The sequence below is a fragment of the Puma concolor genome, chromosome A1, assembly GCF_028749965.1.
Source record: "Puma concolor isolate L17-30 chromosome A1, mPumCon1.1.hap2, whole genome shotgun sequence".
Classification (NCBI taxonomy): Eukaryota; Metazoa; Chordata; class Mammalia; order Carnivora; family Felidae; genus Puma; species Puma concolor.
This window is the reverse complement of record NC_141667.1, coordinates 4847790-4865452: the sequence shown is the minus strand read 5'-3', so window position 1 is coordinate 4865452 and position 17663 is coordinate 4847790. Positions and strand designations below refer to the sequence as shown.

Sequence of the window (17663 nt, the reverse complement as noted above, 5' to 3'; positions counted from 1 at the left end):
TGGCCCTCAGAGCTCCGAATGCTTCCAGCTGCACCACGTAAAAATATCCAGCATAGGCAACAGCCGCCCTCCAGTCCAAATAATCAACGTCCCAAATGTCATTGAGGCACTTGACATCCGAAGGGGGGGGACACCTGACGCCTCTGTGTGCACCTGGTGCAGTGCTGTGCAGCCCGCCAGAGAGCCCGGGCCGGAGGCGGCCTTTCCGGACCCGCGTCTGCCAGGAGGGTGCCCGCTCTGAGCTCGGCGGGCGAGCGCGGGCAGGCTGAGCCTGCCTCTTTCCCGGGGACCTGCGCACAGTGGCCCTGGCCCAGCTCTACCCAAGAAGGGCGGCCAGCCATGGCGAGAACCGCACGTTCGCGGATGCAACAGTGAAATCGGGTGCTTCCAACGAGGACTCTACGAACAGACAGACAGACAGCGAGTACGTGTGCTGGAAAGTTCTATGGGAATGGGCTGGAAGCTATTTCTCATCTTTTTCCGTTGATGGGAAAACAACTCACGCTTCTGACCTTGGACTTTTGGAATTTTGTCTGGTGCAGGATTTTCAATCTCCTGTAGCTTTGTTGTTCCCACTGAGGAATTTAAAACCATAATACATGCGAAGAGAATTTGCTTTAAATGGCAAAGAAATGCCAATGTTATCAAAGCTCAAGAAACGTCACTGACATCTTGGTGGGCTCATTCACTACGTCTACTTTTCCCAACCCTGCTTAATTATGTGATTCAACGAATTAAAAAAAAAAAAATACCTTAGACTATTCTGGAAAGAGAGTCAGTGTAAAATCACAGCACAAATGCTATGCGTACGCCTGGGCTTTGGGAAACCTGTGGGTCAAGGCCCAGCTCCTGGCCCCTTGTGGCCTAAGGCCTGAAGCCCACGGACTGTGGGAGGGGGTACTGGCCACACCACAAGCCCACAAGCTTTACAACGTGCACCAGCAAGGAGATAGGGACGGGGCCCCGCGCCGAGCAAACCCCACACTCCTCTTCATCCAAGTGGCTCTTTCTTTTCTCTGCAGTCATTCCCAAACCCGCATTCTTTGCCCAGACTTTCTTCACATTACCGTGTGATAAATTTAACATATGGTATGTGCGTCAGGTTTGCAAGAAATGGGTTTTAAAAGGTTTTACTCCTCCAACCTCAGCGATGCCTTCTAGAATATTCTGAAATATTTTCTACGATGCTACCTGCTCGCAAGTGTTGTGACTTACTGGCTTCGAAGAACCGCAGAAACTAGCGAGATGCAGGTGGTCTGGCAGGAGATGGGAGAGAAGAAGATGGGATACAAAGTAGCAATATTCATGGGGACAACATAACGGGGAACAGGAAAGGAAGATACTCACTGGCCGATGACCGACCGGATGATTCAGAGAATCCTATGTCTGAAAGCAAAGATCGCTTATGAAAAATTATCCCTTCGGGGCACCTGGGTGGCTTAGTCAGTTAAGTGTCTGTTGATTTCAGCTCTGGTCGTGATCTCATGGTTTGTGAGTTCGAGCCCCACGTCAGCGGGCTCTGCAATGACAGTGTGGAGCCTGCTTGGGATTCCCTCTCTCTCGTTCTCTCTCTCTCTGCCCCACCCCTGCTCATGCTCTCTGTCTCTCAAAATAAATACATAACTTTAAAAAATTTTAAAAAAGAAAAATTCTCCCTTCTTATCACTCACTCAAACTATACCTGCCTTATCAGACCAGGTAGCATTACTGAATTATTTTTCTTAAGACCAAACGCATTAGAAAATAATAGCCTTTCCGGGTAGATGTAGGAGCCCGAATTTTCCTCAACCCTTAGGGCAACTTAATTTAATAGTCCAGTATGGAAGTTTCCACTGAATCTACGGGGCCGGGCCCACCAGGAGGAGGCCCATTGTGTCCTGAGTGCATGCTGAGTGAGGTCACAGTCCTTTGTCCCTCAAGTCCTACAGCCACTGCTTTGTGCCAGACTGTCTTCTAATTAGTGGCCTCTCACACCCGGATCTTTGACAAGTCCTACATGATGATGCTACAAAATGAGACCACACGGAGGGAAGAAGATGCACCTAGGAATTCGAAGTCCCTAGTTCCCGCTGGAGAAGCAGCGGTCTGGTTCAATCCCATCACGGACGGGCGCCCCAGAAAACAGACACCCGCCTCACCTCTGCTGGCTGCCAGCCGAGCCCATTGTGCTCCTCGCGCCCGAAGCCCTGCCTGTCTTGGACCTCCGAAAAGCACGCACGTGAATGTGCTCTGACGTGGCAAAGCCACGTGCAAACCACACTCTGGGCTGGGGGCGCCTGGCCCCCACCGGCCCACCCTGCATCGGCTGGCACCTGCTGGTGCCCTCCCGCCCTCCTCCTGCACTCGTGCCTCTTAGAGACGGCTGCACCCTTCGTGTACCTCCTCCCGCGTCCGGGTTTGAGGGTCTCTCCCGATTGGGTGCTGACGCACACCCACTTCTGAGGTGGCACCATGGATCCCTTCGTCCACAGGCCTTAAAAGTTCAACAGTGTGGCCTGCCCTTGTGCTGTTTATGGCCTCGTCAAGGGCGATGACGTCGAGGGCTGCCTGACAGCAGGTGCACAGCCTGCTGGGCTCGACCTTCCCAGCGAAGCCTGCAGAGCCCAAGGCTTATCTGAACAGGGGACCAGCAAGCCCCAGAGACTCAGGGCTGTGCGGTCAGGGTCAAGGTGCAGACTGAAGTCCTTTAATATTTTTCTTAGGCTAGGGTGACTGAAACGATGTCAACCAAAAGATCTGATGACAGCTAGATAGTCTGCAGGAGAGAAAAAGAGACTCAAATGTGAAAACTCAGTCTGAGCAACGGTGAGTAGAACTGTTTCTTTTCTAATATTTTTGTATATTTTTGAGAGACAGAGAGAGAGTGAGGGAGGGGCAGAGAGAGAGGGAGACACAGAATCCAAAGCAGGCTCCAGGCTCTGAGCTGTCAGCACAGAGCCCCATGCAGAGCTTGAACCCACAAACGGTGAGTCATGACCTGAGCTGAAGTCGGACGCTTAACCGACTGAGCCACCCAGACGCCCCAGAACTGTTTCCATTTGCTGGCTATGATGCTGAAAACATCGCCCACCGGAAGATGCAGCTACAGCCCCAGCCACTGAGGCCCGTCAACCGATTTAGATGTTACAGACTCCAACTTCACGTACAAGAGAACACCCCTCCCTAGGCTGCTGGGCCCAACGGGCTGAGAAACACGAGGACAGAGGATGCTTGAGCCTCTCGTGACCTCAGAGGTTGAGTTTCAGATTTCAGTATGGCTCAACTGTGGGAAAATCACCATTCAGCCTATACAGCCCGGAGGATCAGTGAACTCTAGGCCACCCCCTCTCCTCGTGGGAATGTTGCTCCTGCCCACCCGGGTCTTAGGATTTGCACGGACCCTGGAGGCATCCAGGCACCCTCCAAGCAAACGCAGGAAGACCGGCCCTAGGCGTGGGGCCTGAGCTCAGGGTCCTAATGGAATGTGAGGCAGGCGCTGGTGTTCACTCTGATTAGCCTCCAATTGTCACAACGTCACGTATCAGCTCCCAGGTGTTCCTGAGAAAATGCAGGAAGTCGTACAGGTTGGAGCTTTCGACTAGATCTCCCTTGAATTCCGCTCAAGGAAAGGACTTTCCTGGAGGTACTAGAAAGGCAATACCCGACCACAGTGAAATTCTCTTGACACTGGACTGAGGCGATCCGGGTGATTATTTGGTTTCTAAGCCAGGTCTTCATCTTAAAAGAAAGTGGTAACCCCAAAGTGTCCCAGTTATCATATTCCATAATGAATCAAAGCATCTCAGCCATAGTTAATGGCTAACAAAGCCATTTGGTGTGCGCGGAGATAGGATAAAAGTAAACGTTTTCAGTAACAATATTCTCACACGTAATTTTCTGACTTAGCAGCAGCAAAGAAAATTAAGCTAATGTAAAGATACGCTAACAAATAGGATTCCTGAGAGAGCAAAGTTGTAAAGGTGAGAAATAGCCTCTGATCCGTGGCTGGACTATACAGAGTCACGGTTACCGTCAGAAACCAGATCCTGGCAAAGCACAAGGACTTGACAATGCAAAGCCAACAGAGGCAGTGACACAGTAAGAGGCAGCGGCTCCAAGAGGGGAAATAGACAGGCTACCCTGAGACTTTTGTGAGTATTTGTAAAATCGTGGTCAGGTATGAAAAAATTCGAGCCAACTGGATGTCAACATAGCCCTGAAATGCTAACAGCTGTGAAAGCTTATCCCTTCGTGTAATGGATTTAAACGTGAGTCAGTTCTGGGTCTTTGGTGACAGTTTCCTTGTGTGTTTATTTCACTGCCCACTCTACTTCTTCAAAAGAAGGAACATCTATTGATGGCCCCCTCTGTGCGTGGCACTTGGAACATCACTTCCTTTGGGCGGTCACGATTCACCTGCGGAATAGGATTACGCTTTCCATCTTCAGGTGAGGTCCCTGAGGCCCAAGGAGGTGGCCACCTGCCCAGCAGGGAAGGAGGTTCCGGAAGACGGATGGTATCAGAGCCCTTCCCTCACCTTGATGTCCACGGCTTTATCCCAACAGGACGATGGGAGAGCTGACTATATGTTGGGACTTCTAAGCCTCATTCCCAGTGGTTCTGGCCACGAGCTGCATGATACGCTTGTAGAGCTTTCCCAAGACAGCCGTCAACATTGACAGCCACGAACTACCTGGAGTTCTTAACTGGGGCCACGTATCCCTGAGGGTACAAGGGTACAGAAGCTTGGATGGAAAACACGCCTTTATTTTCACTACCTCCTAACTGCAATTCAGGACATCGTTTAATTAGGATGGGAGGTAACAAACCACAGCCTTGACTCTGTCACCAACAGAAATTGAGATAAAAAAACAAAATCACGTTACCTTTGGAATAGGTATCTTGAAATGCCGTTACTTACTACCTCCAATTAGAGGAGTCATCAGATCTGTCGTTAGATTTCCATATTAAACACGTTCATAAAGAGGTGCTTCTTAATTTCTATTTTAGTCCATCACTTTTAAAAACGTGGTAATTGTACTTAAATGTAATTGATTTCCTTTGAAATCCTAGGAATTTTCTTTTGTGCATTAAAAAAGACTGCCCCGAGGAGGGGTCCACAGGCCTCCCCAGATGCCAAGGGACCGTGCAGTCCTCAAGGTGGCCTTGTCAGGGTCAGAGGTGGCAGAAAGGGCTCCTGGGGGCTCCAGTTCTTCTCCGATGGATGATCTGGGAGAATAACCAATCTCTCCTAACCACAGAAAGGCAGATGCCAGGATCCCCCTTTAAATAAAATAACTTAAAAAAAAAATCATCCTAATTCAATCCAGCAGAGTTCAGACTCACGTTTTTTTTTAGATTAGTTTGATTTATGAATTATAATAATTTCCTTTAAGCTTTAAATAATTTTACTGGTTGATCCTACAGTTGGAGAAACTGTTTTCAAAGAGCTCAGATTATGATGTTTCCTGATATACACTGCACACGTGATCAGAGAATAAACGAGCAGATCTGTGAGCCGGGGGATCTCTGCAGCCACTCTGGGCGGCTTCCTTCTGGGCTGGTGGAGGCCACTTCCCCAGGACCCTAACCTGTGTGATATGCTTCCCACCCCCACCCCCCCCCCCCCGGAGGGACTGGAGGGGGCTCTCAGCCCAGGGACATGTTCTCTGCATGCGAAGAAGCTTCCCTGAGAAACAGCCCCCTTGCACAAAGTGAGATTAAAGAAACGATTAATTTAGTAGTTTGATAACTTTTTAAAAAGTTTTACATTTTAAAGGCTTGTAATATTCCACTAGTTACAATTAATTTAAGCTTGTAACAAGATTCAGTTCCCAGTTTCTTCCATAATATTTCTCCTTTTCCCTGGCCTGGAAATAGAATGAATTAGTGGATGTCATTATTGTGAGAGACCTCAACCCAGATCACTCCTTGAAGCAATTAATTATTTATTTTGTACATTTACATCCAATTCCTGACTGGTGTCTCCTGGGCAGCAAAATTGGCACCCAGCCTGACACTCAAAATTCACCCTAATTCATATGTGTCAACAAGGTAAAAATAATTGTTTTAATAATTACGTGCGCAAAATGTCCCAATTTGTAAAATGGTAAAGGCTGCTTTTTATTATAACCCGCAAATAATCAATTCTGTTACTCCATATTCTGATTTCTGGAAATGTATGATCTTCAAGATCAAAACACAGAAAGCGCCACCTTGATATTTTTCTGGAAATGTTTGCTTCGATTTCCAAGTAAGTTGAACACATTTCAATCCAAAGTGCAGTCGAATCCATTATAAGATAGTATTTCCTTACCTCTCTCATCAAAGAACTTTTAATTAAAAAAACATCTTGGGACTGCTTGCCAAATATTGTGATGGAGAAATGGTGTTTTCCAGAACTTATTTTTTTTTTTAATTTTTTTTTTCAACGTTTATTTATTTTTGGGACAGAGAGAGACAGAGCATGAACGGGGGAGGGGCAGAGAGAGAGGGAGACACAGAATCGGAAACAGGCTCCAGGCTCCGAGCCATCAGCCCAGAGCCTGACGCGGGGCTCGAACTCACGGACCGCGAGATCGTGACCTGGCTGAAGTCGGACGCTTAACCGACTGCGCCACCCAGGCGCCCCCAGAACTTATTTTTAAAGTGGTAATTTTTTAAACCGGAGTAGCAATTCTGTTCCAAAAGCATTTCTTTCTCGGGTTTTTCAGAAATTTTAAAATGCCTTTCCTTTTTCTGTGTAGAAGGAAGGCAACAATGATGGTCTTTCTCCTACAGTTTTGAAAGATGTAAAACATTCTCCTATTTCAGACAATTCGTACCCTGAGCGTATTTGGACCAACTTTGCTGGTAATTCAGTAGACTGGATACGTTATCCCTCCCTCGTGGATCAATTCTGAGCATTGTAGCAAAACCAAGCTTGGTATCATTGCAAAAGCGTCTCTAAAAGGTGCACAGGGACCCATGGGGGACGACCAAACTGCACATGTCACTTGGCCGGGATGGCTTCCACTTGCCAACTCAACAGCTCACTGAAAGCTGGCGGTTCTGGCACTGGACTACCTGATGCCAACTCAGCTTTCCCCTTCACTCGCCATCTGCCTTAGGCACAGGTTCAACCTCAGCGAGCCTCAGTCTCCTCCTCTGTAAAATGGGAAGAACAAATAGCACCTGACTCATAGGCTGTTGCAAGGATTTAATCCAATGGCCAACATAAGGCATCTGCACGGCAGCCTGTCCATGGTAAGCAGCCAACACACGTTCAACTCCTGTTGTGTTGCAAACAGGGGCAAAGCGAAAGGACGGTGGTGTCTGCTGAGATAAGCACGTTGCGTGACGAACGATTTATTTGGCGCGCACGATGTGTCTGGTATTGTGCGATGGGAGTAATACGTAAACGCAGTCTAGCAGGATAAGAACAGAAATGAGTGCCTTCCAGAAAGTGTGAGTGCTTCGGAAGAGGGTTTTTTGCAGAGGAATTGGAGCATCGGGGTCGGCTGGACCTCACCTGGTGAATGTCGGGGGGTGGGGGGCGCGGCCCGGGAGCCAAGCAAGGATGTATAGGACCAGCAGCTGGGGCTGGGAGAGGCTGGTGGAGGACGGACCTCTAGGAGGCCACAGCAGGTGGGGAGGGTTTGAGGCGTATTCCATAAGGGGCGTCATGAAGGGTGCGGGAGCCAGGCCTACGTCTTGGGGGAGCCAGGGAGGCAGCAGCAGGGAGGAAGGACGGGGACAGAGAGGCTGGATGGGGAATTGCAGGGGTCCAAGCAGGAGATGACAAGCATCTAATGAGGCAGGAGCGCAGGGCAGAGAAGAAAAGGCAGGCGGGAAAACACGAGAGGCAGAGTCCCAGCTCTCTGCTCCCTGCCCACGCCCAAGCCTGCCGGCTGGGGAAGGGGCTCATCAGGTGACTTCTCGGCTCCCATAGCCACGCCCTGCTCTCCATTTCCCATCCTGTGCCACCTGTTAGGTCCTAAATCTGCTTCTTCCCCCGATTTTCTCAATCTGGGGTCCTGGGTCCCCCGACACTGCTTTCTCCCTCCTACACTCACCGAAGTGGCCGGCCAGGAGGAGGACCAGGGATGGCATGAAGAATGGGGAAGGGAAGCCCTGGGGACACCAAGAGTGACATAGCTACCATGGCCAAGTCAAGGTAGACCCTCAGTAGGTGGGTGCTGCGTGAACAAATGAATGAAGCATGATGATGAAAAATGAGCAAACAATCCTTTTAGTTTGCTGACTTACTGGGTAGGGAAGCGTAGACGTTACTGGAAACATTTCTGCCGTTACAACGACTCCTTTGTGTGTTTTGGGAATGCCTGATTGTCCCATTTACGGGCAATGAAACAGCATTCGGGAAAGCAGCGAGCCTGAGTGTTAGAGTCCCACCCACCTGCAGGGGACAATGCTCCTTCTGAGAACATCACACAGAAGGTTCGAAGATCCCACTGACCCCAGGACCCCACCTCTCCCACATCCCCAGGGCACACATGGGCCACTGCCAGATGTCAGGCCCACGGATACCCAACAAAGGGGCGCTTATCCAAACAGCAACCAAGGTATGACTGTGGGGCTGCCTGACATGCCAAAGGCCAACGTGAACGGGTTTGTCATTGTCCCCACTGGGTACTTCTCCATGGCAGGCACTCGACGCGTGTCTTAGGCACCACTGTATGCCCGGTAACTGTCTAGTACATAGTAGGCACTCAATACCTGTGACATGGGAACTGGTTGATTCCTACTAGTTACTTCTGGGTAGTCCGAGTGCCTGAGCCCTTACGGCTGTGTCTAATGGGTCAGTGAACTCTCTCGAGCACACTTCCTTTTCCAGGGGCCATGCTCCCCTCGGTTTAGGGAGGAAGGACGTGGTTTTATGATGGCCTCCTCTACAAGAGGAGGGCTCCCAGGGGGCTCAGCCAGGCCGGACACAGGACAGTGAGTCCAACAAGGCAGGAGGGGAGAAGGTAAGACAGTTACCTCCACGGCCACGGACACTCCTGCTGTGGCCACTGGTGAGGAAATGCACGTGGACAAGGTGAGCAACTCGTGGCCCAGGGTGGCTTCTTCAATCCTGGCCACACATTAGAATCACCTTGGAGTTTTTCCAAGCCGTCCCCAGGGCCTGATCCTGAGGGGAGGGCTCCGGCACCAGAATCCTTGAAAGCCTCCCAGGGCATCCAATTTACCGAGGGAGCTGAGAACCACTGGCAGAGAAGAATGAAGCCCCACCTGCCCCCCTCCCTCCTTCTCGCCTCCCCATTACCTTATCAGCCTGGCAAAGATCTCAGGTTCACGAGATCGGAAATGTGGCTCAAAGTACCCACTCTCAGTGGCTGCTTTAAAAACCAGACAAAACATGGAAGCCATCTCGGAGGGTTTGTTAGCTGTCCCCAACGTACTGCTACCGAGGCCGCCTTACTTCTAAGCGTGGACTCTCACACGCCTGTCCCTAGGGATGAGAAAGGGCAGAGCTCTGGGTTGTGGGCCTCCGGCTTCAAAACAAACTTCGAATTGTTGTTACTTGTTGGCATTTTCCATCAACGAACGAAACCCCCCCAAATTATCCTGTCCCTTAACGAGAAACACAGACCTGTCACATCCCTTCCCACAAGTCAGAAGCGTGCACAGAAACGCATTTACATTCTCTTCCTGCAAATTCAGATTCTCAAAAGTCCACAACTCAGGGTAAAGTGAGTCACTACTATTCTTAACTGCACCATCAGCCACGGCGCTGCGCCCTCGCCAGGGATCCAGCTATGGGAGCCCGCCAAATGGCATAGCGCTATTTTTAGGATACAGAGTCCCGTCTGTGTCCTCCTGCCCGTCCTACTTGATATCGGAACAAGCTATTTTTTCTTCAAACGGCCAAGCACATGGCTACCTCAAGCTGCAGAGTCATCCCGGGTGGGCAATTATCTCCGTCACCTACACTCGGCACAGGACAAAAAGACAGAGTGACTCATTAGCACTCCCCACCAATCCATGCTGCTCGTGAACCCGTGGCTTTAGCCACCCCCTGGTTATCACTGTTTACACTCTACATACATACCCCCCCCCAACCCCCACTACTTCCCCCTATAAGGGCTACTGGCTCTATCCCAAGGTGGCCCTCCCGGGCCCTCCTCAGTGTGGCCTTGTGTTCACAGGAATCGGCCTCACCTACATTACTCTGCAAACCAGTAAAAGCCTCTAGAGACACGAGGTTGAACTGGTTATAAAATCCCCATTTGAGCTTGTTCTGGTTTGCTACCATGACCCTACACAATTCCCATACTGAGTCCTAATCCCCGGCACCTCGGAATGTGACTGTGTTTGGAGGCAATCAAGTCCATCTGATGTCGTTAGGGTGGGCTCTCAGCCAATGTGATCGGTGTCCTTACGAAACGAGGACACAGATGTGCACGGTGGGAGGAGCACGTGAAGACATAGGGAGAAGTCCGAGAGCCACGGAGAGCGGCCTGGAAATTCTCCCACGCAGCCCCAGGAGAACCCCACCCTGCTGACACCTGATTTCAGACGTCTGCCTTCCAGAACGGCCAATGTCTGTTGTTCAGCGCCACCCTGCCCGCCCCCCGCAGTCCACGGTGTTTCCTGACAGCTGCCTGGCCAACGGTGTAGGGCTTCAAACCCTGTGTGTTGATTACACCAGCTTAGAAACCACAGCACTTTAGGACCCAAAGAAACGGTGGTTGATCTTCATCGCTCTTTCTGAGAAGACCTGGAGATTTTGCGGCCATACGTCAAATGCTATTCCAAGACTTTGCACTTCAGAAGAAGTTCTGAAGAAGGCTGTATTTGTGCGCGTGTGTGCGTGCGCACACACAATTCGCAGTGGCACGATGCAGAGAGCTTTAAGTCCTAAGGTCGAGCTCAGAGATGCCCTGGATCATCAAACCGCTGAATTGCAGGGCGCTTTACTTTTTTCACCACGTTCCGACAAGTGGAGACACCTGCCAGCTTCCTTTGTTCAAAGAGCCCAGAAACTAACTCTGTTAGGCAAAACATCACTGTCCTGGAATCGCTTCCCAGCTTGTGGTTCAAACACGAAGATCTGAGGCCGTGTCAGTCCCGCTGTTCTCATTCTTCTGCAGACGCCTGCCTGGGTATTCTGTTCTCTGCGGCCACAAACGATTATCACGCGGGTCACACCCAGCAGACCGCTGCCTGGAGGAGACGGCCAGGTGCTTAGACGGCCCCCGTTCGGACTCTGCCAGTCGTGACAGCCTTCACTACCGAGGATCCTCGGTTTCCAGAGCTTTGCCAGTCATTGCGAGAATTGGAACAGGAGGTATCGACTTCCCCCGACTGTGCCGAGCCACGGTCTCCTCACCTGTACGGGGACCATGGAGACACTAGTGCCAACTGAGGTGACGCAGCCTAAGTGTGAGCTGGCCCGGGGCTTAGCACAGAGCACCCCATTAGGTTAGCTGCTGCTATTATCCTGAGCATCGCCTGCACGTTGGGCTGAGCTGTGTGGTTGGCTCTGGGAAAAAGAGGAGGAGTAAGGAACAGTCTTTCAAGTGCCATCTGGTTCCCTGCCCCTGGCAATGTCTAAGTGATTGGAAAAGGGGACACTCGGGAGGCAAAGTGATGTGCAAGCAGAAAGCTGAGTTGGAGCCTCCTCAAACGGCTTTTGGGGACCCTTCTGCTCCAAGGACTGCCAGGAGGGGGTCTCTATCGATCATTCAGTGATCCCAGGCTCCAAACCTGGTGTGTGAGCCACGGAACTCCGAGTCGCTTCCCGACCAGGGCCCTCCAACGCTGGTGCTGGTGAGCCTAGGTCTCCAGAGTCTGTACTCGGAAAGCTTGGCAAGGGGAGTCTTGTGTGTGAGGCCACCTGCTAGGTCTCACGCTGCAATGAACTTCCGGACCCTCTTACAGCTTCTGAAGGTCGCAAATCCTGCCCTGGAGCCAGGGAGCGTCCCTTTTGGTTCGGTAAATGATAAAGGTATAAATTATGATCCAACATTTTCATCCGTTCACTTTAAAAGTTTGGAAATTTTCCACTTCATTGCGGAAAACCAAAAGAATTACTGAGAATGTCTCCATTTGGTCAGAACAAGGCTTAGTTATAGACAATAAGCAAGCAGGGCATGTGTCTCACTGTGTCTACAAAGAACACATCCTACAAGAAATGCACATTGATTTCACTTAAAACCACCACAATCCATAAAGCAGCACGCAAGACATCGGATAACGCGGGCCCACTAGGTAGAGGTCTCGTGACACGACTCAATTTATCGTATCCTGCGATAACCCCGAGCTTTTTATTTTATGCACAAAACCGTTCAGCAAACCTTTTCTTCACACTCCCGATGGAACCTTTAAAAGTGTCTTATGGTTTCTCTGAAGGTGCAGAAAGAAAGTCAACTTAGTACACCCTCGATTTGGAAAGTTAAGCTGAGCAGTTATGCAAGTGGGAAAAAAGCCTTTCTTAACTTTGTCTCTTAAGACACATGAATCCAAAAAAGGAATGGCAACAGAGAGGGGAATTTAACTAGAGTAGAACGGTTCTTTCCTCTAAACTAATTATTGGTTCGGCCGTCCTGGCTGTCTTCGAATACCTCATCAGGTGTTTTGATGGCTTTGCCAAAGCCTGTTACCTTTCACCACGAAAAGAGTATTTGCACCAAGCAGTCTGTAAGCAGGGACCTCGAAACGGAAAGGCACGCTAATGTTCAGGTCCCTGAAACACTGTTAGAATCCTTTTGTGCACAGGATCTTGAAACATCATGGCTTCATTTCTCCTATTTGTATGTTGCATTCTGAATAGTTGACGTGAATCCCCCTTTGGTGTCTTTTCCGGTGTTGAAGCCAGCACAGACAAGGCAAAGGTGTTGAGCTGGTGATTTGATACATTGCCCTGTTCTTGCCTTTAGTTCAGGTATTTTACACACTAGAATTTAGAACGGATAGGAATACAACAGGTTTGGTGGAGGGCCCTGAGTTCAATTAAGTGAGGTTTGAAATTAATCAGTAAAAATGTTGACAATTATTTTCAACAACGAAAGCAATAATCTTGCAACTTGCAAACTGTGTGTAAGGCTCAATTTGGTCATGAAGGGAAGGAACGTATACCCAAGGAACTTTAAGAGAGGTGCACGGGCATCGATGCAATTATTATGCACAACATTAATTTAAACGTGGAAACCACTTAATTTACAAAGATGTATCTCTTTTTTTTTTTTTTTAAGATGTATCTCTTTTTAAGAAACGTCCTCACTTCCCATTTGAAATCTTTATTTTCCTGCACCTTTCAAAATGCAGGCTGTGGTCCAAGGGACCTCTAGGATCTCTTCCAAACCTAAAATGTCATGATTCTGTGGCTCTATAAGATGACATTCCTCTTCCCCTGATCCCCAAAGTCATCTCACCGTGGAGAATGAAAGTAAAGACTTCCAGAAAGTTCTGATTCACAATGATTTAAGAAACAGATAACAAAGGCCTTTTTTTTTTTTTTTTTTTTTTGCAGAATATTCTTCCACATCATTTGTACAAATCCTGTTGGAAAAATAAACCAAGGTGACCCCTCCCCCCACCCGCCCCACTCCTGTGGCTTGTATTTAAATCTCAGGCACCTTACATCAGAGGCAGCGCTGAACGGGAAGGAGTCAGCATGAACCTCTGACACAAAAGCATTACACCTCTCTCAGTTAAAGATGTCTCTCCAGAGCTGTCATATGCATCCTTTTCCTAACTCAAGAAATAAGTGGAACCGAATGAATCCCAGAAAAGACAGACCGGCAGGATGGTTACTTGGTAACAACAGACCAGGGGCAAGCAGGAAGTGCTCCTCCACTGGAGTCAGGACGCTATTCGAGTAGAATCCCAGGGGCTCTACCTCTGGTGAACTTGGCAGTGAACAAGCATTATTTGATTAGTGTGAAAAGATCCTGCCGTGAAAGGGACAGAGGCAGGTGACAGAGGACTGGTGGTTTCTGATATGCTGGCTGTAGGAATGAGCAAATCGAGGTCATTCAGGGTCTTCTAAACGAAACAACGATTCTCCATAATCTACAACTGCCCATACAAAAATAGGGTCTTATCAACTGCTTCATATTGATTCGGGAAAATATCAATCAACTCGAGCATCATCAAGAGCATGCAGTGTGGCAAGATAAAACCATCATGCCCCTGTCTGGAGCCAGGTGGGAACACAGTTCAGAGAAGACGCATTCATTCTTTGCTCTGGGGTCCTCAGGCGTGGAGCTGCCCGCCCCTACCCCCTGGGGGAGTTCACTACTTAGTTAAAAATCTTTAGCCCTGAGAAAGGATTTAACTTGCAGAGGCACGAGGAAACCCAGGGAAGAAACAGGTCTCGGAGAGACCCGGACCTTGAACACCTGCCCCAGAGGTTCCGGAAGGGGGCAGGTAGGCGCCAGGCATTTCCTTGACAGAGTCTGGCCTTGACACTTAAGGAACCACTCAACCCACACCTCGGCTGCTCCAGTGAAATTTCTCAAGAGCAGTATTTTCACCTCTGCTCTAGATGCCTGTCAGAAGGAGCCGGCAGAGCAGGGCTATAGGTTCACCAGCAGGCCAGCCCTCCGCAGGGCACCCCACACCCCTGCGGGGCACCCACCTGAGATGTTGCTGAGAAGATCCTTGTGTGTGTGTGTGTGTGTGTGTGTGTGTGTGTGTGTGTGTGTTGGGGGCAGAGCAGGGCGTTCCGGTCGCGAGGTACCCCTAAAGTTCCACCTTCAGGAGATTATGGGGTTTCCGAGAAGGGGAGAAACAGATGGGGGGGAGGGAATGAGAGGGGTCAGGGAGATGGAGGGGGGCTGGGAAGGAGGAAAGGGGGAGAAGGAGTGGGAGATGCGGCCTGTGCACCGGGGCAAAGGGGGCAGGAGAGAGGTGGATGTGCGGAGTGCAGAAGGCCACCAAGGGCAGGGGGTGGAGGGGTGGGGCGCGAGGGGAGACGGGGAGGGGTGAGGCGCAGCAGCAACGGGGTGGGGGGTGGAGGAAGAAAGGGAGCCGAGCCCCGGGCACGGGGGCGGGGGTGGGGAAGCGGGACACAGGACGAACGGTGGTGGCGAGAGGCGCAGAGCGAGCGAGCGAGCGAGCGCCCGCGCAGACCGGAGACCCGGAGGGACGGCGCTGGGGCCCCCGCAGCGTCGCCCCGTCGGAGGCGGGTCTGGAAGCGGCCGCCCGGCGCCCCCGGCGCCCCCGCGCCCCCGCCCTCCTCGCCGGCCCGCCCGCCTTACCTGGCCCTTGACCAGGCTGGCGGCGAACTGGCGCATGACGGCCTCCACGGTGTAGGCGCTGGACCAGCCGCGCGGCGTGAGCAGCTCCATGCAGATGGCGCCGCCGTCCAGCACGTAGCCGTTCTCCAGGCGCGGGCTGAGCACCCGCATGAAGGGCGGCGAGAAGGGGAAGTTGTCGGGGAAGGTGAGGTTGAGCAGGATGAACTCGGTGTTGGTCTCCTTCATGTCCTGCCACAGCACCGAGTCCTTGTCCACCTGGTGCAGCTTCACGTTCCAGTCGAAGAGGCTCTCGTCCACCAGCTCCACCGAGATGAAGCGGTCGCTGAGGCGCGCGATGTCCTGCAGCTCCTTCATGAGCCGCCGGCTGCGCACCTGCGTGCAGTGCTGCTGGCGCGCCGCGGGCACCAGGCTGCCGCCCGCCGCCGCCGCCGCCGCCGCCGCCGCCGCCGGGCCCGGCCCCGCCCTGGCGCCCGCCGCCCGCTCCCGGGGGCCCCCGGCGCCCGCCGCCCCCGCCGCCCCCGCGGCCGGCTGCGGCGGCTTGTCGCGCGGGGCCGGCTCCGCCGCGCGCTTGCCCTTGCCCTTGCCGGGCCCGGGGCTCGCGTCGCCCGCGCCCCCGGGCTGCTGCTGCTGCTGCTGCTGCTGCTTGTGGCCGCCGCTCTTGGCGCCGCCCTTGCCGCGCAGCGACGCGCTCTGCTGGCCGCCGCCGCCGCCGCCGCCGCCGCCGCCGCGGTGGTTGTGGTGGTGCTTGGGGTCCTCGGTGTCCCGGTTGTGCAGGCGGATGAGCCCGATTTTGCGGAGCAGCGTGGCCATTTTAGGCTCGGCGCCGGCGGGGGGCTCCCCTCGGCTCCTGCCCCCGGGGCCCAAGAGTCGGGGCGCGGGGGGCGCGGGGCGGCGGCGACGGACGAGCGCTCAGCGGGGCGCGGCGCGGGCCACCCCCGGCGCCGGCGGCCGTGGCGCAGCCGAGTGGGCAGCACGCGCGCTCGCCGGCCGCGGTGTCGCCGCTGTCATATGACGGGGCCCGCTCCGGCTCGGGCTCCGGCCGCCAGGCGAGGGGAGGCGTGGAGGGGACGCGGCAGCGGCTGGTCGTCCCCCCCCGCCCCCTTCCCCGGCCGGTCCCTGGGCGCAGCCCCCGGGAGCCCGGCGTCCGCGGTCCTTTGTGCGCGGCCGCGGCCGGACCGGCCTGGAGTCCGAGCGCCGCGCCGGGGCGCGCACAGCCGTCCGCAGCGCCCCGGAGGCAGCTAGGTGGCCGCGGGCTCGCGCCGTGCGCGCCCGCCAGACCGTGCCGCGCTGGCGGCTACCGCCGGGCCCCAGCCGCTGCCGCTCGCGTCGCCGCCGCCGCTGCGGCTGCTGACATTGCAGAGGCGGCTGCTCCGTCTGAGCCGAGCTCGGCGCGGAGGGGGCGGCCCTGCCGGCCGGGGCGGGGGGGGGGGGGGCGCGCGGGGCGGAGCCGCGGGCTTGCCTGCGCCGAGCCGCCCCCGCCGCCCGCCCGCCCGCCGCCCGGCTCCCGCGGCGACACGCCACGGCCGCTGGGGGGAGACAGCGGCGCGCGGCGGGCTGGCCGGGCGCCGGGCGGCGGGGCAGCGGCGCGGGGCCGAGCGGCCCGCGGCAGCCGGGCGACGGCGGACAGCGGCGGGAGAGGGGGCGCGCGCGCGCCCGCGGGGGTCGTGGGGGGGGCGTGGGGGCGGGGGCTCAGGGGCTCAGGGGCCTTCGGCCGGGGATGCGGGCTCGCCGCCGCCGCCCCCCCCCCCCCCCCCCGGGCGCGAGCCTCCGACCTCGCTTAACCTCGTTAGCGCAATCCGGAGGGGAAGGGGTGTCGGGGAAGGGTAGAAAGCAACCTGTTTTATTGGTCGCCTCGGACCAGATGGAGCCCAGTGTCCCACACAGCAGTCCCCGGCCGGCGGAGGCGGAGACTGGGGGACAGGCGGCGGGGACGCTTTCATGAAGACTGACCGAATGAAGGATCGGGGCCTGGCGGGGATGATGCGGGAAGCGTGCCCGCCGCAATCCCCCTAAAGACTAGGCCCCCCCGCCGCGCCCCGAGTCACGACTTTAAAGGGTGAACGTTACGCAGATTCACCCCCACCGGCCGGCCTGGCCTCCCTCCTGTCCGCCACTCCGGAGGGTTCTGAGTTCAGAAAGGAGGAGGAGGGGACTGCTGAGCACTGCCTTTCGACTCGTCCCCCAAACTGGGCGGGGGTGGGGGAGGCATCCAGCGCCGCGCCCGCGGGTGCTGGAGACGCACGGAGCGCCCCTCTCCGCTCCGCCGCCCCGGAGTCCCTGGTACCCGCCGCGGACCTCAGGTCCGCCCGCGGAAGGGAAGGGGATCCTCCTTCAATCTGGACACCTCCATCCCTCTTTTCCCTTTCTGCCTTTCACCCACTGAAACTTATAATTTTTATCGGGTGAAATTTCAAGCAAAAAGCTTGTTCGGTGCTCCAGAAGCTGGAAGAGCCCGAGAGCCCGGGAAGCCTGGAGATT

The 17663-nt window shown here is 54.0% G+C and overlaps 1 protein-coding gene across 1 annotated transcript in view; it reads right to left on the bottom strand.

Annotated features, from left to right (window-relative positions):
- The window catches only part of UBE2QL1 (ubiquitin conjugating enzyme E2 QL1), a 40935-nt gene extending 24380 nt beyond the window's left edge, over positions 1-16555 (bottom strand). Inside the window, exon 1 of the mRNA XM_086675719.1 lies at positions 15186-16555. Coding sequence (XP_086531845.1) covers positions 15186-15995 — 810 coding nt within the window. The 5' untranslated portion in view covers positions 15996-16555. The remainder of the gene's footprint in view (positions 1-15185) is intronic.
- Between the last annotated feature and the right edge of the window lie 1108 nt (positions 16556-17663).